General features: G+C 42.8%; 1 protein-coding gene across 1 annotated transcript in view; it reads right to left on the bottom strand.

Moving 5' to 3' along the window:
- nos1apa (nitric oxide synthase 1 (neuronal) adaptor protein a) overlaps positions 1-23753 on the bottom strand; it is a gene marked incomplete at its 3' end in the record, with an annotated part of 118735 nt that overhangs the window by 57490 nt on the left and 37492 nt on the right. The window contains exons 3-4 of the mRNA XM_079221160.1: positions 8209-8301; positions 4573-4631 (exon numbers count right to left, since the gene is read on the bottom strand). Of these exons, the coding sequence (XP_079077286.1) occupies positions 4573-4631; positions 8209-8301 (152 nt within the window). The remainder of the gene's footprint in view (positions 1-4572; positions 4632-8208; positions 8302-23753) is intronic.

The following is a 23753-nucleotide window of genomic DNA, read 5'->3' as shown; positions in this document are numbered from 1 at the left end:
CCGCCAGCATTTTGTTCATGGTTACGGCCAAAGTGAGCGGTGCATTGCAGACACGAGGGGAAGGCTGAAGTATTCATTTATATCAAATTAGACAATGAGAATATTCTCAGTTGCAGTGCGTTTATCACTGCACCAGCATTAGAAAAACACATTTTGTTCTTCTGTTTTGACAGAAGAGAGATTTCCCATGGCGTCTATCGGCTTCATGGCTGTGAGGATTTCACAGGTAATATGGAAGGTTTGAAAAGGTACGGCCCATAGGGACCTTTTTAAAGAAAGGCGGAACATGTATCCTTCGGCGAGGAAATGAGTGTTGTTGTAATGGGATGGCACTGTGGCTCAATTCATGGCGCGTGTACCTGGTCTCTCCAGTCACTCAAACTGACCCCACAGGCCACCGTAGTTCAGTTCACATCCAAATGGGCGGGAACCTGTTCACCTCAAAGACTTTAATCAGTCCTTTAATGGAAAGGATACAAAGAGAAGGGTGCATCGGGGTGCACTTCATCATCCTGGGCTGCACGCCGCTCAGTGAGCGTGAGGCCGGCCTCAACTCTATTGAAAAAGGAAATCATTTTCCGGGTCACTTCCAGTGACAGAAAAAGTACGATGATTCTTCTGGGGTCGTATAATAAAAATAAAAAAAGTAGGAGCCTATTAAAGTTTTAGATATCATGGGCCATTAGGGTCCCAGACACAGGTGTGAGTCACATGACCTCTAAGAGCTCTATCAGGTTCACGCTACAATTTCTGCAACTGCGGCCTCCCTGTTTCTTTCCCACTTTTTCAAAAGGTTCTTTTTAGCAGAAGTTGCAAAGAAACATTTGCATTGTAATGTAGTTTAAAAAAAATGTGATGTACGCGACGGCAAAAAACAAATGCTCAATAGCGATAATAAGAAAGGCTGTTGCTTCCGAGGAGAGCGGCGATTGATTGAGCAGTGAGCCGCCCGGTTGTGCACCACCGCGTCGACTCTCGCAGGTTGCATCATGACCTCATTTACCCGTCTACGTTAGACACACAGCGCCGGTCTAAAGGACACACGATGCTCCAATTCGAGGCAAAGAGCAGCTGTGAAGCAGCGGCGACAACAAGGAGGGAAAACTGAGCGCTTTAACGAGAGCGCCGGCCGCTGTATTTACATTGGAAACAAGGGAGGCAGAGCGGTGATCAGCATTTATCTAATTTAGTTGTTTTTCGAATTTAGAGTGGCAAAATCTGAGCGGGCGAATCGCCTTTTTTAGTTGAACCGCTCATAACTCGTGACCCTGCTAGAGCCACAACCTGAGACTTTTGGCGGGGGAGTGCGGGGGGCAGAGGGGTCACAACTCCACGTCATTTTAAAAGCATCACCCGGCAGAGCGCTTAGAAACGGCTGATTTAGAGGACTATTTTAATATTGACACAGCACACAGGCTGTGGCTGGAACCCTAAACGCTCTGCATCTACTCTGAGATAATCACTGCTTCCCACACTTTGCTAGGAAAAAAAAACACAGAGAATTACCGCAGGATCCATGCCGCCGCCACAACAACCGTTCTACTCTTTAGGAGAGATAAGTGCAATGATTCGATGATGCGGTGGTTTGATGAACCAGACAACGGACCAGCATAATGACAAAGGCACTTCATTCAGACAAATCCAGTAAACAACCGTGAAAGCCTGATAGTTAAAGTTCTCTTGCCACGTGTTGTTCACGTGTGAATGGAAAACACAGTTTCAGACCCTTCAGATTTATTAAGATATTTAGTTGAGAGGTTTACAATTAAGATCTGGGAGAATAAAAGAAGCCAAAGATATGTGTTAATGCGATCCGAGTGCGGCCCGTGCCAGCCGTCGCCGGAGTTGCCCGCGAGGTGCTGGACGGCCTCGGCGGCATCGAGCCAGCAGCTCCGCCTCCAAAGCAGCGGAAGATAAAACGGGAGTGCGCCAGAAATGCTAAGCATCTCAGCTAAATCCTCACAAATGATTTAGACACGCGCCGTCCAGTCGCTGTGAATATATATTTTTAAAACACACACACACACACGAGCATTTAAAATGCTTTTATGTGCATTTTTCTGCCTGCAAAAAGCTAGATGTGAATATGTATCACTTTATCTTACATTAAAACACATCACAAAAGGATCATGTTTCTCATGCGGGGATTTTTTTTCTCCAGCGGCCGAGGGAAGCCTCTTCTAATTTACACTCTAGCGATTTGAGGCTGACACGCATTGTTCTAAATCTTCCCCACATCAACCGGCTAATCTCCCCTCTCCTTTTTAAACTAGCCAGACGCTGCATGGGGGCCGCTTCTCGAATAAAATACAGATACATGGTGCTCAAGCTGAGAGATATGAACTTCCCTCCTTGCATATTGATTAGGAATTAACTTCCAGTGTGGCATGACTTTGAAAGAATATGGATATCACAGCGCTGTACTAACTCCTTGGTTATGAAATGACCTGTGGGAAGCACACATACGAAACGTAACGTACATTCATGTGAGAACGAGGCCGAGTGTTCATTTAATTAAATCAGTCAGGATACACTGACTGATTATGGAACAAGGTCAAGAGACTGACTGCTACTCTCGTGTGACTCTTCACAGCAGAGGTGGGAACCAATAAGAAAGTGTCTTACACATGTGCATTCCCTCCACTGGCCAGCAGGAGGCGACTCCTCTGGTTGCAGAAAGAGGTACGACTCTATAGAAGTCTATGAGGAAATTACTTCTCACTTGATTTATTACTTCAGTAAACATGAGTTTATTGGTCTTCTTCAACACAGCATGATGATCATTTAGTAAATAATCGGTCCCATTTAGAGTCAAACCGACCGTAAAGCTGGGTGTGCTTTAGGGCGGGCTCACTGTGATTGACGGGTCTCTGCTGCTACCAGAGCTTTGTACCAGCCGTCGGATATACGGATGTATTTTTGACGTCTTGAGGATTGGACCACAGAGAACTCCTGAGCTTTGGCTTTACTTTGCAGACGCTTACCCCTGCTGTTTGAGCTGGAATTACACAACATGTCCTGAAATCGTATACGGTGTGTTCCCAGCTTTACGTGAAATACAAATCCTTGCCCGTCAGGTAAAAGGATTAGAGGTTCCATTTCACACGGCGGAGGCCGAATATTTGATGAGTGCTTGGACCGTCATTTCTAACTAAGTTGGACGGAAAAGATGAGAAGTCATCAGGATCTGTCACGCTCAGCTCGGCAGACGCCAGTGACTGATTGATGGGTCTTACCCATTGGACAAAAGCACGCCTCCTGAGTCCTGTGTGACCGGGCACAAGGCTCAGATGAGTGGGACAAGCTAGATCTTTCAGAATTTTTAAGCTAAAGATGCTTACACAAACTGCCCGGCAAAATCCATCTTTCTGACAGAATCATTTCCAAAAGCCCGAAGCTCCAACTGGGCTCCTGGATGCACTTCTGAGCTGTGCCCGCCTGGGAGTGTGTGTGTGCTGACAACAACAGCCTATGATAGGAGTTCAAATCAAAGGATTATGCTCCTGCGGCAATTGGACTGAATACACTGGACCTTATGGTCCCAATCCTGTGATGTGGAACAGAGGAACACTCACACTCACACACACACACACACACACACACACACACACACACACACACACACACACACACACACACACACTTCTGTCCCTGAGGTCGGGTCTATTGATGACATTCACACTGATCTGCATGAAAAAAATCAGAAGGTCTCTGACTTTTGAAGCCTGATATTCTGTCTGTATTCATGATTCAATTCTATATCGCCTTCTTTGTTCTCCATTTTAGCCAGACAATGTTAACATGGTTCATACAGGTTCACACAAAGCAATATTGACCATATTGACGGCATAGGAGTCATTTTAATAATACACTTTTATGGTGTTTTTTAATGACAAGTTGAGGTGAAAACATCCCCAAATGGTTCACGGTATTAAAACTGAAAGTGTCAATATTGTGATGGCGCTGACATTTAGTCCATGCATTATTGAAATAAATTTTCAAAATGGCCTTTAATGCAGCCTCTGCTAAATTGCCTTTTCTCAAAATGCAATATTACAAATAAATGAATAAATTGTTCAGCCATAGTAAAAAAGAAAAGACATCAGTGGTCTTCTACTTGACCAAATGCCATGTTTATGCAGCAACATTTCCTAATTACTCATTTATTGTTCTGAAATATTTTTGCTGCCCTGTCCCGGAGTCAGCCAAAGTTATCAACAATATCCACAATACAATATAAGATCTACAATATCCTTTCTCTCTAAAATGTCAGCGCTCGCAGTGACAGAGACTGAGGATTCTCATTTCCTGAGTCACCACGGTGCATTTAATCAAGTTGGGATTCAAATTGGTTCGGAACCGGCCCGACGAAACCACAAGGACTGAAGTTGTTAGACCCAGAATTAAAAGCAAAAATAAACTAGCATTTCAAGTTAAGCGAAAGAAAGAGGAAATGTGAAATTACATTTAGATGACGCTTTTATCCAAAGATCTGTGGGAAGGCCAGGGAGCAGGACGACCAGTCTACCCATGAGCCACAGCCACAAGCGTTACATGTATACTAATCATTACCTGTAAATGGGATCCTGCATCACCATCATCTTGCTCTCGTCCCACGTCCACTCCTTCTTCTGTGGAAACAAAAGCAAAGCAGTCGGTTCACACCAGAGTTTAAGCTTTTTGTTACACAACTCCATCCTCTGGACATTTATTCACTTTCTCCCTTTTGTCCATCCATTTTATTTAAAGCTACGTTCCAGTTTAATGTCACAATCAAAATGTCAAAACACGAGCACGCAGGAATTATTCATATTGATTTCTATCCCCGCAGAGCTATTGTTGACTCAATCAGTCGATCACAACCCCATCGCTGCTCTTTCATCTCATCCGCCGCACTCAGAGATGCGGCGAACAGATTGCCGACAGGCACACTTGACATTTCGGCTTCTCGGCAAAAAAAGGACCCAAAGGAGGCGAGACCGTCCTTTCATTGCATCCGGCAAGTTAATTTGACATTGAGCCTTCGATGGTGGCGATAATATCAACATCATCAGCCGATACGAGCCAGACGGAGGCCGCCATTAAAATCCTTTCCTTCACTTCTTCACCTCTTTAGGATGTTGGACCCGATCTGGAATTGAACTGCGGAGTCGACCTGGACAACATGAGTTCTTGTATCTTTCTCACAGAACAAATCAGAGCTGATCTTCTCTGACGGATAATAGAGGTGAAAGGTCAGAGGAAACGCTGCTTTCTCCGCTGTAAATTCCATTCCAATGACTTCTTCAACATACAGAATGCAACGCACACGAGCCACAGCCGTCAGGCAGGCAGGTCCGAGAGAAAAATGAGGTCATAGTAATACTCCACATATTGCCCACAATTCATGTACCATCCCAGACTGGACTCAGCCAGCATTCGTAGCAATACCGTCGGGAAAATAATGCACCAAAATTCGTTTTGTAGCCTGAACTAGGGCTGGGCGGTATGGCCAAAAATTCATATCACGGTATTTTGTAAGATTCTGGCGGTTTTACGGTAGATCACGGTATTTTTTTCCAAATAAACACATTAATTTATTGACGCCGAAAAGGACCGCCGCCGTTTTTCACCACTCGCTCGCAACTGGCCAGCAGCTGTGGTACATAGGTTGTGTTAAGGTAAACATGGAGGGGTTTAGGACCCAGGGGAATGTAGTTATTTCATATCCCTTCATACTAGTGGCGCATGCGCAGCCATAACGAATATTGTCATTTTTCGGCAGGCAGCAACATTTAATGTTTACAGTCACAGCTGCGTGTACAGCGGCCTGAGCTACTTACGTCTCACGGATAGAAGTTGACTCATGGTTTGAAAGAAATGACATTGCCAAAATGCATGCTGGCTAAATCCCGCCCACTCAGCCGCACAGGAAGAGACTTCTTCCTGCACAAGAAGAGTCTTCCTGTGTGGGCGGGCATTTTGGCGAATTAATTTACCCAGCATGCATTTTGGCGATGTCATTTCTTTCAAACCATGAGTCAAGTGAGTCACCATGAGACCTAAGTAGCTCCGTCCGCTGTTCCTTCAGCTTCAAGCTGTGAACATTAAATGTTGTTGCCTGCCAAAAGCGGCGACCGGTATGACGGTTTATGAAAAATTCATACCGTACGGCAATCCGAAACCGGTATACCGGTTGATCCGGTATATCGCACAGCCCTAGCCTGAACCTAACCGAGTTTCCTCAATTTACTTACGTTGCAGGACCATCCACACACACTGGCGTCCACACACACATTTTTATTGGTGTAATGAACAGGCGGCTCCTTAGTGGACCATTTAGACAACTCAATTAAGCCCCTGTTTAATGAGATAGTAATGTGTATCTGTGATGTACATCCGCCTGCAATTACAAGTCGCGGTCAATACATCCGCCGTTGTTACTTGCAGGCAACAGACACCCTCTTTCAAGCTGGAGCACTAACATTTCAATTATTTAGGCCATGTATTCTAATAGATGCTTATTTGTTTAATACATTTGACATTTTTTGCAGCAACCGGTGGCAACTTTCTAGCTAATGCAGCAGCATTGTACTGAATTTAGATTTAGCAATATATCATCATATATCATCTGAAGGCCGCACTCGATGCAAACAAGTCCTCAGGCAAAGAGGCCGAATGGCGGGGTTTCTTAAATGTCAGCCGACCAATTCACAGACAACCATTATCAACAGCCAGCCAGAGTGCTGATCTCTCCTCCTTCAGTAACAACATGCAGGCCGGTAAAAACAATTCAGTCTGTCCGTTGTATTAAATGTAAAACACAGTTGAGGGAGCTCCAGCGGAGCGGCCTGGAACCTTGAGACAAACACGGAACGCTTTCTAATCTGGATTAATGATTTGAGATGAAAAAGAGCCGGACGCGTGGCTGCTGAGGAGGATGAACGGCACTACTAAGTGACTGGCCTTTTGTTTCCATCCGGTCTGTCAGACTCGGTGTGATTCTCGGCAGGTGACGTCCCCTCCGGTCCATCTCTTTGGACTACACTTAACCTCCATGCCTCTTTTCCTTCTACATCTTCTCCACAACATTTACAATTCCTCTCAGGCTCTTTGTCCTCCCTCGTCTCCACTCTCACCTCCGTCTGCCGTATTAGCACTTAAACCCCCACAGTGTGATTGAAACACAATGTGCCAAACAGTCGAGTAATAACTGTAGAAAAAAATAATAACTGTAGAAATAAAATTGCAACTATAGACAGAAGCTTCCGGAAAAGAAGAGATGGGGAACGCCCGCTCACTAATTCATCCTTTCCAGCTGTTCGTGCTTCTCGACATCAGCCTCATGACTGCGGGCAGCTAATGAGCTGCGTGGCAGGGGCCGAGCGCACAAAGTAGAATCCATACACTGCTCACAACACGTCGTTACTCTGGATCATAACTGCGGATCAGTGTGCAAAGCTTTCAGTGGTTTTTTGTCCTCTATGGGAACACAACGATATATAGCCGGAGGCAGCGAGCCACCTGGAGCCATGATGGTGTTGTTGCTCAAGACAGGTGATGCAGTTAAGCTAGCACAAATATCTTAAATATTCAAAACAATGGAATGTCTCAGTTTAATATGCGTATTTGCTCCTAGACAGAATCACACACAAAAAAAGTGAGATCTTCTCGTTAAGGTGCTTTCCTGTTTCTTATATATTTTTTGCTTATATTTGACAGCTCAGACACAGATTGGAAATAGTGGGAGAAACAGGGGAACGCAACAACAGGTCCCGAGGCTGGAAGCGAACCCGGGGCATTGCGGTAACGTGGCATGTTTGCGTGTTATGAGTGGAAATCGACACGTGTTGCAGGCTTTCATAGAAAGAAAGACAACACGAGGAGTGGCCTTTCGTAGGATATCATAAGAACCGTAGAACGAGGGTACGTTGTAAGCACTTGGCTGCAAAGGCACATATTATATATTTCTCATAATTGTGACGTGCAACGACTCATCTTGTTCAAACAAGACACTCGTGGCAACAACATATCGGCTCGTTTAAGTTTTCTGTCGTTATGATAAGAAACTCTCAGAGCCGATCAAAGCCGAGTAGACCAGACATTGGAGCCTGTACTGAAATAACACGAGCTCATTGGCTTAAACACGTTCACATGTTCCTTCTTCTTAGCAGCGCACCCTTAAATGGCACCACCAAAAATATATAATATTGAATAAAAGTCACTCACTTTTTTCTTTTTCCTCAAGCCGACTCTCACGCCGTCGACAGACACCACGATGTTGACTTTTTTCTTCTTGATGTTTTTCACCTTGAACTCATACTGCAGAGAGGGGGAGACAGAAAAGAAATGATTTAATATTTGGCCGAGAATGACACCGTTACATCCCCTCAAATATTTGAAGAGGGCTCAGTTCGTCTGGAGGCAGAAAAAAAAACATCATAATAAGTACCGAGGACAGTATTAGAATATGACTAAAATAAATGTTAATTTATGTATTTGCTCACTGTTTGAAACAGTTGTTTAATGTTGAACAAAGCATTTGGCTCCATCTTGATTTGTGGTTAAAGCCATGACATTCTCCGTGTTAAACAGATGACCAGGCACAACAACGTGGTGTTTTCTTTCTGCTCAGTCAGAAATAGATTGAACCCGGGGATGACCTTTAATATCACCTGCGGTTACAGCTGACAAACATGCACCTTTTCTGCCCATTTTACGGTCATGTAGCACCATGTTTACATTGGGAGAGCCGGAGAAGAAACTATATTATCTTAAATATATAGTACAGGTTTTGCTAGTTAGCCTACCTATACATTTTGCTGGAAAATGAAATGTCTCTATACTGGATCGATCTCATATTCATGTGTGGATCCTTGCCCATGCAGACAGCATTTCACACTATGACCAGCCAGACAAGACCTTTTAGACTATTGCGTATCAGCTTTCTGCACTTAACAGCTTTTGTAAAATCAATGCTATGACACAATGCAGTCCGCAATAAAAAAAAAGTGCAGAGGTTCAATAGCTCGGGAAGATCGTTTAAAGTTTGCTGGAAAAACTGAACGACCATAAAATCCTGTGGAGCGAGGCGCTTAACCTCGGCTAAGTGTGTGAATGGTGGACTTCTTCCTCCATGCAGTCGGCCACAAAGCAGCTGCACTCAACAGCCTCAATGGTGGAATGAGCTCAGGACAGCAGGAAGTCTCTACATCTAAAAACACATCTTTTTAGACTACACCTTGAATAAAGAAAGTAGCAATGTATAGCATTTGTAGTTTAACTTTTTTTTTGAAGAAATTGCACTTTCTTGATTCTTGTTGTTCTGAGTTTTTACTCATGGTTGAACGCACTTATTGTAAGTCGCTTTGGATAAAAGACACATTAAAGAGACACATTACAAGCACTGACTTTTTCTTTTTCATCTAAAAAACAGAATCCAAATAATACAGTAGGTGTTCTGATGCAACGTGCCACACTAATGATGAAAAGACAGCGGCCCCGCCGAGCGGACACGGCCCGGTCGGCAGACCGGGTCAAGTTCGCACAGCGCAGACCAGAGCCGAGGCGGATTCCGTCGTCCTCGCTGCCTCTAATGGAGCCGTGAGCGCCGCCAGAGCAGCAGCGGGCGACAGTCAGCAGCATGGACACACACAGTGTTTGCCTACCAAACACATAACGGGTAGAATGGTTATTGTAGGACTTCTCTGTTCATATCCAAGGGCAAGGATAAACCTAGGTGGCTTTCTACCCCCCCCCTTTCCCAGAATCCTCTGCATTTTATTGGTTGTATTGGTATTCTGGATGAGTGTTTGGGGGGATAATTGTGTTGTATAGAACCACCTGTCACGGTTGTCTGGAGAGACGTCGGCTCCGAGCGCCGTCTGCACGTCTTGTTTGAGTCCAGGAGCGCTTTCGCCCCGTCGGCTCGCCGGTGCAGTGCATTACTGCGCTTCTGAGAGTGGACGCTCGTTAATGCTTCACTGGCCACCGGGGGAAAAAAGCAACCGTGCAATCCCTCCGCCCCCGAGATGCTGCACGATTCACCTCGTTTGCTCAGATTAAATTCTGGGCTGCTACTTGATTGCTCGAGGGAAATCTGCTCGGTGCGAGGCTTGAAGTGAGGAATCCAGAATGGAGACGGTAAAGGAGACGGCAACAGCAGTGAGACACAAGCTGACTCGCTTCATTACCCACGGCCAACACACACACACACACACACACACACACACACACACACACACACACACACACACACACACACACACAGAGTTGACCAATGCCATTCAAAATCGCTCTTTTTTTTAATGTCATTAGTCAGGTTTCTTTAATATTCCTCCTATTGAGTTCCTCGTTCACCCTCCTGTCGCCCGTCTGGACACTTTCCCCCTTTAAAAAAAGGCTTCACACACACACACACACACACACACACACACACACACACACACACACACTCACAGTGAAGTAGGTTTATTAACGGCAATAAAAAGTGCGGTTCTTCAGTTGTGGAGTCTGTGAATGAGTAACAAAAAAAACTATTTCCTAAGTATTCCTTTGTGTGAACATCAAGCTCCAAGATGCTCACCTTTAATTCTGTTAATCGTTGCTGAGACCTGAAATGAAAACCTAATATATCAAAATCCCTTTTGTGGATCGTATTTTTAAAACAAATAAATAAAATATAAAAGGCACCCAGCCAGCAAAGTGTAGTGTAGCTCTGGTAAAACTTAAAAAACTAAAAAGGGCATTTAATCAAATGACCAAGACCAACAAAAATCATTATAATTGAGGAGCTGGAAGGCATTTGTTTTAAATTTAAAAAAAAGAATGACATAATTAATCAACTGTATATCAGTTTCTCATTTAATCAAGTAATTGCTACAGCTCTATGGTACAAATATATAAATCGTTTCTGTAGCTGACCATGGGCATATGTGCCTATATTTAAAATTTACTGTACGAATATACAGAAGAACATTCTGTCAGCGCGGATTCAATAAATGACCACAATAACTCAGATTGTTCAACATTCAACATCAACACTCGCGGTTTGTTTTGTCCTTGAATCACATCAGGCTGCAGAGCGAGATAAGAACTAGAACATTCCGCCTGTGTGTGTGTGTGTGTGTGTGTGTGTGTGTGTGTGTGTGTGTGTGTGTGTGTGTGTGTGTGTGTGTGTGTGTGTGTGTGTGTGTGTGTGTCTGTGTGTGTGTCTGTGTGGTGTTGACTGATGAACAAAAAGTGTGAGGTTTGCCAAGGGGTCAACTGAGGGGTCCATAATTTCCCAGCTCCTGTCCACTTTATGAAATGATGTGCTTAAAGTAACTGCTAAAACTACTAAACGATTCTGAAAAAATTAATACATTTGTCCCAAAAAAATGAATTCAAGAGAAAAACTATTTTAGTTCTGACACTATTCAGCGGCGGTACTGTATGTGCAGCACATATTACACTCCACACACCAGTCATGAGGATGATGGATGACAAGAATTAGACCTTCCTGTACAGTGAAGCGTTCAAAGGAGGGAACGCATCCAACAGCAGCAACGCCAACAAGCCAATACAGCAGAAATGATAATGATTTGTTTGCTTTTTTCATTTTTGGATGCAATTATAGTTTGTACGCTGATGCGGAGGAGGATTTATTGTTCTCAAGTGGACTGTAATAATCATGATTAACTTTGCACAGCGGGCACCTTTGGTGGCGTAATCGTGACGGAAGAAAGAGTCGCTTTTCTTAATAACGGCAACAACCTGTTGAGACCGGCAGCACTCAAATCCACACCAGGCATTTTCATAAAGTAATAGAAAGAAAAGCTTGAGCACTTCCGCCGTTAATCTCGAGTCCTAAACGAGCATTGATGTTTACGTGAATGAGATTTACGTGCGACTTTATGGGGCGGCTGTAATCGAGCTGTAACGTTGACGGATGATGGATTGCGTGATTGACCCTCATGGAAATGATTACAGCCGCAATTTAAGTGTATGGGGCATAATACAACAGAGAGCGCTGCACACAATGAGTATACATGTCCGATACAGCCCCGATATTGAATCCACATCCACGTTCCCAGATGCAGCAGCGATATGGTATATAACATGAGGATATGAATGAACCTTATTAAAACACTTGTGCCAGGAACCGCTGCAAGCATTCATTTTACATAACTGGCCATTTATTCAGTCAGACTCCCTCTCCCCCCAGAAAGCAGCGTCTTCAACAGCAGACTCGTTGGTGAGAGTGTTTTTAATGAGCATAGATAGCGACTCACTTTAGGTCATTTGGAGTAATCCCTAATATCTCTCCAAGGCCAGCCTCCTGAATTTGCACCTAAAAAGCTGTTAAAAAACAGCAACAATGCAGAAAATGCGGATTCACAGGGCTTTATTTTACACCACCAACAACTCCAAAGTTGTGGTCTTTCAGAAATGGTTTTCAGAGCGGCCTCTTACATCCCACTGCTTTTACTCAAGGTCTCAAAAAACAGTAAGCAGCCTGTAAGCAGAAGGAATCTGGAGGTGACGCACTGCACGATTTACACAACACAACTACACAATTAACAAGGAATTACAAACAGTTTCAAGAACAACAACATAAAACACGAGATAATTAGGCTTTAAAATAGTGAAGAGGACTTTAGTTTGAGGGAAGTTTACAGTTAATTTCATTTTTAAAAAGGACCTGATCTGATATCAGGGTTGTGTATCAGCTGATGTGTTGATGGGGCAGCATGGTAATGAATCATTATAAATAATATTTAAAAAGAGTTGTTCGAGGCAGCTCTACAGGTATTGTTTTACTTTATACATTTGACAATAACTGACATTTGCATACGACTAAGAACCCAATAAACGCCCAGGACAGACTTCCCAGGTAAAGCCGATCTTGTGTGAACGGGTATTTATTCCTGCGTTTGGCTGCTCTGGGTTCCAGTCAACAGGATTTGCTTACGTACAGCCGTTTTGGAGACGGACCCCTACAGTGACAGGATATTAGCGTGCAAGTACAAAAAGTGAAATGAAAAGTGAAAGAATACTGAAGTCCAAGAATACACCCATCCATCATGCAAATAAGCCAGTCTCACATTTGCAGCCACTACTTCCTGATAAACGGGTCGTTGTTTCCTAAAGGTCCTTTTTCTTTTCTTCTCGCATTTCCAGTGTAATCCATCATTATGGCAACAAAGATGCCGAAGCCACGACACAATAGCGTCCACGGCCAGCGGTGCTATTTACACTCACACAAATATCAGCTGGAAGCCAGAAGCCAGGCGAGCACAAAGAAAGCCTGCGTTTATGTTGATGACCGTCCATTGAGGGAGGCTGAATGTATGGAGAGCGAATAAAAAGATCCAAATACACACAGCTGAGGTCAACTAACGGCAGTCAGTGTGACTGTTCAATGATCTCAGTCTGCTGAAAGACTGAGGCTTTTTATTTGTTTAGCTCATTGGCAAAGACCTTTCTGAGACCATCACAGCGGTGTTGTTGTTGTCCAACTTCTTGCCCACCTTTTATGAAGTCAACAGACATTCTGCCGGTGTGGTGTCCTGATCTCTGCTAAGTCAACCAGGCCTTCTCTGCCTGCACATGCACACACACGCCATTTTGTTCCGAATCAGTGGCTTTTGATCATTATCACTAGAGATGTCAGTTTAGGTTCCTTTTTTGCTTTGGACACGCGGATTCATTCTCGAGAAAAAAAAAATACAAAATGAATGGGCTTTCCTTCCAGTCCGGCAATCCTTTGTGTCAATGAGCTTTGACGCCACATCTTCAAGCGCTGTTGGGAAGATCTGAACGCTTTGTGTTGTAAATGTCTTGCCTATTTAATGTATTCTGTGTTGGCTCTACTGGAAGCTATTGGCTTCATCGGGCCACGATCAGGGGGTGCCTCAATCGATCGGCCAACAATTGTTATCAGTGAATATTCGTTCTAAATAGTTTGATCGGTGGTCTCTACAAAGGCCTATCCGGAAAGCCGATCTGATGGCGCATCGATTATGAATTGAAACGTTTTCAATGCTTGTTCGGCAGCTCTTTGACACACACATTGACCGAAATGCGTAACCAGTCAGAAATACTCTTGGTGGTGAACAGGTTAATGCCGTGTCTCCTCTTGGGAAGAGGGAAAATAATAAGGAGAGCTGCAAAAGAATTCAAGACTAAGAGCGAGAAAGAGAGATGGGGGGGTGGAAGAAGCAATCATTTTGTGAGAATATGAAGTTTAATGAACAGCTCAGATCATTAGGCTCATAATTACGCAAACTGAAAGTCAAGGTTTCTTAAATGAGCAAACTGTCATGTTGTCATTAGGTGGCTGATGAAGGATAATGCATGTGGTCTTAACCTTCACAGAGCTGCTGAAGTTTCCATCTGGAGTTCTTAAACGCTACCTTGCGCTCGGTTGAATCACCTTTATACACCAGGATATAAGAATAGTATAATTACATGTGCATACAAAATTTGCCGGTATTTACAAGGTCAAACTCAAATGACATATTCTTCTAGCTATGAGTTTGTTGAATATGTTTCCATGGTTGCAAAATAAATGTTTCCATTTTTCCTGAGAATGCTTTTGTAGTGCGTGACAAAGGTGGATTAATGTGATATTGTTATACAGCTGTAAGTAGTCTGAGGGTGTGAAGGTCCAGGTCAATAATAGAATTGAAGGAAAACACCACAGACAGAAAAAAAGATAGAGTGTAGATACCTGAGAAGAGGGCTCAAAATGGTCATTTACCAGCCAAATACAGGTGAAAATGCCTAAAAGACATGCATCACTCACCAGCAGAACAACCAATACTGGCTGGTAACATTTTAACATTCACTAGCCATATGGCAGCTGAATAATAGTATGTTGCACCCTGCCTGAGATCCATCAACCAATCAGCCCGACCATAAATCACCCAGAAAGAGGAAGCAGACTTCCCCCTGTAGGGGGAAGACAGCGAACTAGCAAGAAAGAAAAGGAAGAACCAACAATCAGAGCCAGTAAGAGGACGAGCTGGGCCTCCATAGCTACAACATAAAAGGCTTACTCTCTCTAGTCTGCACCGCAGGGGGGAACAAGAGCACTGTCTTCTTTAGATCTAGTTCAGTTTTACCTCCCTTATTGCCAGACAAAATCTATGTGGTCAACCATCTTTGATGTTGGGTGTTTCCTCTGTGCGCAGCAGAAAAGCCAAAATTGTGAGAAAAGCAACGATACTGCCTTTAAAAACCACAGCATACTATGCATAATCTAACACAATGATTAACATGTAAATGTGGTTCAATTTAATACCACATGAGAGAAGTGGCGCAAAAATGAATTTCTCCTGTAGCATTGTTTTAACCTTTAGAGACCAACATTTTTACACACACATTATATATATATATATATATATATATATATATATATATATATATATATATATATATATATATATATATATATATATATATATATATATATATATATATATATATATATGTTGGGTGGTGGGGGGGGAGTAACAGGTCAACAGTCTGCTACATAAATGAAAGCTGCAAGCTGGGAACCTAAAGATTAATTTGAGATGCAGCTCCGCCCTGTGTGTCAAGTTGTTCTAAGAAACACATTCAATCCTTGAAAGTGTAGAGTGTATAAGGGCATAGCACATTATGATGGAAGTGTATGATGGCCAATCTCATGCCCACCTATGTCTCATAAGTTGATGCAGCAGTTTTGAGGTTGATAGCATTTGTTATGCAGATCTGGTGCTATATGTAACTATGTTTGACACTCCAGAACTGATACAAATTATCAAAAGTTCCTCCTGAATGCCACATCAAGATACCAAGACCTTGATGAACACCATAGTGAAATCCATGCAGTGATTTGCCATCTCAAAACTTTCTGCAAGACTTGCATTTTTGGGTAATTGGACTTTTGTTATGGAATTTGTTAGAAACCTCCTTATTATACCAAGGGACGCCATACATTCTCTGGATGCCCTCGGCCTTTAGTTGTGATTATCCTAGAGGTCAAACAGGTCATGTCACAAAGTGACTTATATCTGATGGTCTCACTATGTTAAATGGCTTCTATGAGGACTAACATCATCACACATGAATACAATTGGCTCATTGGATCCACAAGAGTCTCCGCTTTACGGTCATACCCAATGTATGCAATTATGAGACTGTTAAACACTCCCAGTGTGCAGAAACATTTTTTAGAATGGGTGAAAATAACACATTTATACTGCATGCATGGGATTATCCCCTTTGAAAATGGTAGGTACCAATGGATTGTACGTTCTTTTGGTACTAGCTGCTGGCGATCTAAAGGCTCTCAAAGGGTTAAATAAAGAAAATCCTACAAATTAAAATGTACCACACTCTATAAATTGCTGCTCTTCACCTACTCTCATCTCATCATCAGGTAGCTGAATAGAGCAGGTTGTATCTCAAATGGAATTACTCCAATATAAGAAAATGAAAAAAAAACAATGCATTTCTAGCATGCAATTGCCACACACAAAAACACGCTACAAATCAAGTATGTACAAGGCAGACAACTTTCCATGATTAGAAAATACGCTGCAACTCGTACAACAAACATATTCTCAAACTTATTGCTGCCGATCATTAAACCTCAGAGATATGGCTGAGCTTGTACAATTCCACTTCAAAATAACGGTGTTCTTCTACGACCAAAGCAACCGTCCGTACCCCCAAGTCAGTCCCCAGAGACGCCGTCTTCCTCACCTCCTTTCCCCGCTGCACACTCCCCTCTTACTTGCCAACCACAAAGCTTTCGTCACTTTCTCTCTCCCACACACCGCCACCTTTACTTCTTGTTTTACTTCAAACCAACCATCACACTTATTATTTTACTGCTGATCACTCTAGTGGACCTGTCTACATGTTCATTCCCAATCTCGTATCGGCGATGTTTTTATTTGTTTTTCTTTACTTCTCATTCCCAGAGCTATATTGATAGAGCATCGGGGCGCTTGTTTGCCACTCACTCTCACTTTATCATGTTCTTTCTTCTCTATTGCACTCACTTGCTCCACACGCTCTCTCCCCCTCTCTTATATTTTCTTTCCACATCACACGGCCTCTCCTCCCCCTCTCATTTTCTCCACAAACTGGCGGCTGATTCAATATCGAGCAACGTTGTTCATGAAAAGTCATTTCATTTTCCACAACCATTTGTGTTTAGGACGCTACGAGGTCCATCATGTTTCATCAATCTCAGCGACGCAGCACCGTGTTTGAACCAAAGCCAAAACTTCCAATTGAAAATATTTTGGTACGCAGCAACAGCACACACAAGCAGCTACCTAAGCACAAATTGAAGCGTATGTTATGGATGTAGCAAGCAAAACTACACATCATAAAACTCCTTAGGAAAACCAATCTAAAATCACATTGCATTCTCTTTTGAGAGGGCCCCTTGCAAAAAAAGTATGAGTCCAGTTAGTAAGAGTCTAACAATCTCCAAAGCTCCAGAACAGCTAGTGGTTATTTTGATAACTGTCATTTCCGAGGTAAAGACTGAACTTCCAGTAACAAAGTACCCGTTATAAAAGAAGTGCACATAATCACCTTGATGTCCCAATTGCTTTGTGAACTGCCATTTGTAAGCCTTGAGTTGGACATTTTTGGCCGTCCCCATCTTGGTTTTTGACCATTGCCTTATTGTGGATTTATCTGGTTTAAAAAAATAAATAATCATACTGGCTTGAAGAAGACTTGAATCTATCAATTGAAACTAATGAATTTCTGATGGAATACATCAAGTGATAAGCAGGGTAATTTGCTCATAGACTTCTATACAATCTAATTTCTTACTGCAACCAGAGTCGCCGCCCCTTGACAGCTATTAGAAAAAAAGCAATTTTAGGCAATTTCCATACACGGGGGATGCCGCCATGTTAGAGGTGCTGAATTTAGAACCACAAAACTGCCACCAGCTTTTCATGATAACGTTTTTTTCAGACTGGATTGGCCACAATCACACTTTTCATAATATTGAGACTGACTTGTCATTTTGAGGTCATATAATCTCTTTGGCCAAAAACATGTGGATACCTCTAACTCTTTTAACAAAACAATACCCCGTGCACAAAGTCAGGTTTATAAAGAAATAGTTCTCCCAGTTTTGTGCTGAAAAAGTTTGGCCTTCATGGGAGCTCGAAATCCACCTCATCCATCAACTTTGAGATAAAACTGCGAGCCAGGCTTCATCACCCAACAACAGCAGCGGACGAACTCACTAATGCTTTTGTGGCTGAGTGGGAAAAAATGTCTTAAGTCCATTTCTGGTGGAACGCTTTCACAGAAGAGTGGAGGATGTAAGATCATCTAATTAATGTCCATTCATTTTGGAATAAAATGTTTCATTAGAAGGATGTCTGTACACTTTGTTCCACTGTTCATTAACTTTTGGCCACATAATGAGCATCCAGGATAAAGGAGCATATTTGGGGGGGAAAAGAACAATCACAAGAACAGATGGCTTCATTTCATGCCTTTGAGGATGTGATGTGAAATGTAGTTTAAACGTGAACAGGGAGGATGCTGCATAACCAAGCTCCGAGTCTGACAGTGATAGTTTATAACGGCGAGTTATTGGTTGCTTTATTTTGCATCAACACCTGCTCACAAAATTCATGTGCACATGTCGACCACAACTCCTTTTCTCTTTGCCAAGTAGAGAAACTAGTTTGGGCTCACATGCGTAACAATTACATAAAAAGCAACGTTTGGGACTGCATCCATTTAGGGAGGCATTTCAACATCTGGACCGTCTCCGATGAAAAAAAAAAAAAAGGAAAGGAAAGAAAGGATGTTTAGTTTTGATAAATGAGACTTCCCAAGGCTGTTGGCACAGTTTCCTGGTGTGTCCTATAGGACAGAAGGGAAATCTATTTCTTCTGTCGACTGTCAAACGTTAATGTATAGTTAAGGACCTTGTGCTCGGACACTTTGTCACTGTCTCCCCCTCTCACTTTCTAGATTCTTCCTCCCATCTGACCGATCGCTTTTCTTTCTCTCCATCCGCTCACTCAGAGGTCATACATCTATACCCATGTTGCATTGGTTAGACATAAGTGTCAAAGACAACAAATGCTTATCGAGACATCTAAAGTATCAGATCAAGAATTCCCCTCTGTCTCACTTGAGCGTGGGCAGGAATTGAGCCCCGATCAATACCCGTCTGACTTGCTGTCTGAAGCCCAAGTAGCAATGTAACTCGTGAGCTTGTATGTCTTCTACCTTTGTTACAACGGCTGTAGCTCTTTTCAGTTTGTGGACTTTCTGTGAAATAAATCAACACGCTCATGTTGGTGGGAAGCTGAACTGACAAGTGTATGATGAGGTAGTCCAGAAGACCATCAAGCCATCAAGTTCATTGAAAGACATTTCACCTGCTTTTACCTTTTCACCATCGGTTTTCCTTCACCTTCAGACACAGTAGGGAGTTACAAAGGCTTCCCTTTGCACTTATTGAACCATGTCAGAGGAGAAAATCCCTCTCTTCCCCAAAAAGGATACAGAGACCAACTCAATTCAGAGGCAGTTAGTGGATCGACGAATCTCTCCGAGCAAGCTTTCATTTTCAGGGCCCTGCTGTATAAAACCTGAAGCGGCTAATGGCCCCCATTGGTTAGAGAGATTACAGCTTTCTTTTGTTCAGAATGGATTTCACTTGATGATGAACCCATCGAAATGAAAGTGGAATCTCAGATTATGTCGAAACAAGACCATCCTTTCTATTGTGCTCTTCTGAATCATGGGGGGGGGGGGGGCCACAGCAAGCTGGGAACGCTACATTTGTTTGATAGGATATGATTTCTAGAACTGAACTCAACTACAATCACAGCCGTCGTCACGGTAGCTTTTTAAAACAATGAAACTTTGATTGCAGACGGGGGCACACAAAAGGGATTTGAACATGTGTTAGTTAAAAACTGTGTCTCTACCAATGACCCCTTTAAAAGTGACAACCATGTGAAAGGCTCTTAAAGGGTTCATTGGTAGAGAGACACTGCATATTGAAAACCCTGTGAAAGGCTTTTGAATATGCAGTGCAAAGTTACATATTACTAGAAGGCTGAGGTTAAAGCTAGATGTCCAATTTCAGAAGCCAGTTTCCTCATCAATTTATCATTCATCCGAAGACAAGGAAACGTATTGGCAATCCCCAGTTGTTTGGCTGACGTTGGCCAGTTAGAAAATGTTTACATATTGCCAAGGGACACACTACTTCAAGAACCTGAAACAGTGGTGGCCGTAGTTTTTCTGACCCAGAAAAGGGCCGTTTCCCCATTTCTATTCACAAAGTAAAGAGCAAAGTAAATATTTACGCTACATTACATTAGAGACAGCTGTCAATGGGAAAAGTGGAAGCCAAAGTTGCACAGTGTCAAAAATAAAGTACATTGAACTTGATTATGTGCCAGGCATCATTTTTGCATCAATGCCAGATAGATTCTGATTGGAGGATGAGGTGACACTTGAGGTACCCACATCAGTATCAACGCAATCTGTTGAGTGCGCACAGCAGGATGAAAAGCCTGAAGGGCCAGAAAATAGGTTATGGAAACTCGTTTCCTTTGCCTCAAACACAGTGTGATATCAAGAGGAATAGAAAATAGATTCCGTCTGGATTTGATTCATTTTTGGTGCTATTTATGTCTGTAAATATGTCAAATCTGAAATCAGCATTGTTTCTTTATCTCTTTGTACTTCTTTTTTATTTTAGGGACTATTCCAAACAAAACAAAAAAAAAAGGCTTTGACAGCAAATGTTTTGGCTGTCAGCAGTCTGTGGGGACCTGAGATAACGCAAAACTAAAGCATCAATTTCAACAAAAAGTTAAGAAAACTGCTTACGGTTCATTCACTTTATTGCTGCTGAAGAGGCAGCTTGTAATTTCAAAGACCGACCTATGTAAACCAGACAGCACTGAGCCAAATGTGAAGGAAATATATACGCTGCAATTAGGTCCGACAGTCATGATATAAACTGTTCTTTTATCTAAACTAAGCTTTTGTATAAAGATTCGCTGTCAGTGAACGTCTGGTCTGATGAGAGACTCTCATTACCATGTCAAAGGCTGCCAGCCAGTGGAAACTCCTAAATGACACATGCCAAATGACTGTGTGTGTGTGTGTGTGTGTGTGTGTGTGTGTGTGTGTGTGTGTGTGTGTGTGTGTGTGTGTGTGTGTGTGTCAGACTGTAGCTATAATATGGGGTCGCTGCTTTTTTATTCATGTCTGCGGTATAGAAAGGAGGTTTGATTCTTCCACAATGCAGCTAATATAGACCTTTTATTCAAGCACTGGCACCATTTATCACTTAAACACTGATGGACCGAGGGCACTGTCTGCAGTCTGAATAATATTAGGTTATGTTATTCTCCACTCCAGGGATCAGAACTGGACAGGAAGCAGAAAGAAAATTGTCATTTTCACAGCCAGTATTGATTGTATTGTGGTAAAAAAAGAAATATTTGTAAAAACAATTGTTAAGAGTTTTGTAAGGCACAATTTACCAAAAGGTTTTATTTAAAAGGGTATTTGTGCCAAGAAGCAATGAAGAAACTACCGAAAGAACCATTTTCTAGTTCGCACATGTATCTTACCGTTTGGACTTTTTGGTTCAGTTTTAGGAAAGGCTGTGCTCATGGACACAAGAGGTTGCTCGTCCAGGAAACATGAACATGGTCCTTTCTAGGTCACGTTTGAGCAAACGGCCGGTGATGTTGTCTGTCTGGTGAGGAAAGACTCCAGTGGAAACAATGTTTCAGAAGCTGGCAGAGTCCGTCTGGACTCGGGTATGTTGGTTCAGAAACTCATGGCATCCTGCAAAGGCTGCACACTGTTGAAGGGCCAAGTTGTCACGCACCATATCCCCCTGTTGCGAACATTCCTCCATATCACAGCACACTGGAAACCTCAACAAAATAAAGGAGAAGGAAACAAAAAAAGCCAGCCAAGAGCCGGGCCATTTTCACATCTCCAGAACGCCAGAGAACAAAGCCCAAAGCAAACAAAAACCAGCACTCACTGAATCTTTGTGGTAAACCAGGTTCCCACTGCAGCTTTTATCTCCTCACCTCAGAATTGAGGTGTCAAACCATAGCAAACAGACAACCAATTACGGGGAGGAACCCTCCGCCGTGGTCTTCTTGGGCTGAAGTTAAATTACAGCGTGGGCTGAGCAGCTACTGTCCGTCAGGATAAAGGCCTTCAGAAGACACAGCAGAGGATTATCGCCGCTCACAGCTTTAATTGGCGGTTTAATGAAGTCGCCCCGCAATGTATCCGAGAGGCACGAACGGAGGACACCCTGTTTGTACACATCAAAAAACACCTCGGTGTGAAGTATTAGTTCAAGAGGCGACCGCAGCGGCGTTCATTAGCAGAGATCACATTTAATAAATTACTCAAAGTGGATTGTGTCAAACGTGTCATGTACCTCCTCGACAATATGATTAGCGAATGGGAAGATGTGTTTCACAAGGGCAATTAGCGTTGGATTAGCGGAATGTTTTTTAGCTTTTTGAGGAAGAGACCGCTTTCACTTTTGCTGACAAACGCTAAACATACACAACGATCTCAAGTATTACAAGGGGAGTATTAGTCGCGGATTATACACAGTGGCGCCAGCCAACAGTGGAGGTCTGGGGAACAGCCAGAGGCAGATTCATTGCAGCTTAATGAGAAGATTATTCACTGTAATGGCCCACCAGGTAAATAAAGCTTTTAAACCTGTGAGGGGATTTCAACACACGACTATATAATCACAATTGTCAGTTGCAGAGATACGGTGTCTTGAGGTGCCGGAGCAGCGTTTCTGCATTGTGTGGAGCTGAATGCCATTTCTTTTTTTATTACTCAAAGTGAGGACAAAGTACACAAACTTTGTGAGTCAATATGTTCCAGGTAAGTTATGTTGACAGCCTCCAGCTTCAGAGTGGGCGTGTGTCTGGATCAGCTTGGCACATTTTGGATTTAGGGATTTTTACACTTGCGGATTTTCTTTGAGTGTCTGTGAGCCGATATCTACGAGTCATTACACATAAGCTCAGAGGGATTGGAGTCACTCAAACACCTGCACATTCTTGGTGGTCGCTCCGGTGTAGACGTATGGTTAGTGTCGTCATCATCACCCCGTCGGGACGGACTAAATAATTCTACTGTAACGATGAACATGCTTTTAGTTATTTGGTTAAATGGGAGACACTGCCAACTTTGAGTGATGTAGCTCTTGCTCTTACGTGGATTGAATGCACTGATTGTAATACGCTTTGAACAGCGTCTGCCAAAATATATGAAATGTAATTAAATGTAAAAGTTAATTATAGCTTCAAGAAGTAGGTCTCCGGCTACTGTATTCTCAGACGGCACTGCTGCTGAAATTAACCCACAGATACTGCTGCGCCGGCCACCAGGGTCTGCCCTTGGACACCAACTCCCATTTGAAAAACATGCTTGATGCAAAGCTTAGCCAGGGAAACATCTACATTAAGGGCAAAAAGATGTATTCAGATTTACCATGGATGTATAAAGAGAACTGGAAACAGCTTGGGAGGACGCTCCCCATTCATATTTCCTCAGATCTTCCGACAATCCTCCAAAGCGTTTCCTTTAACCCCGCCTCCCAGCCCAAATGACTCTGGATTTGACTATTAGTGCATTTTACAACTTTTAGAATCTACTGATTTGAATAAGGGTGATTCAAGTGTTCGTACTGTGAAGTTGATATAGCTCTTAAAAAGATTATCTGA

This window comes from Taurulus bubalis (assembly GCF_910589615.1).
Source record: "Taurulus bubalis genome assembly, chromosome: 7".
NCBI classification, from domain to species: Eukaryota; Metazoa; Chordata; class Actinopteri; order Perciformes; family Cottidae; genus Taurulus; species Taurulus bubalis.
The sequence above is the reverse complement of the archived record's forward strand: the minus strand, read 5'-3'. Positions and strand labels throughout refer to the sequence as shown.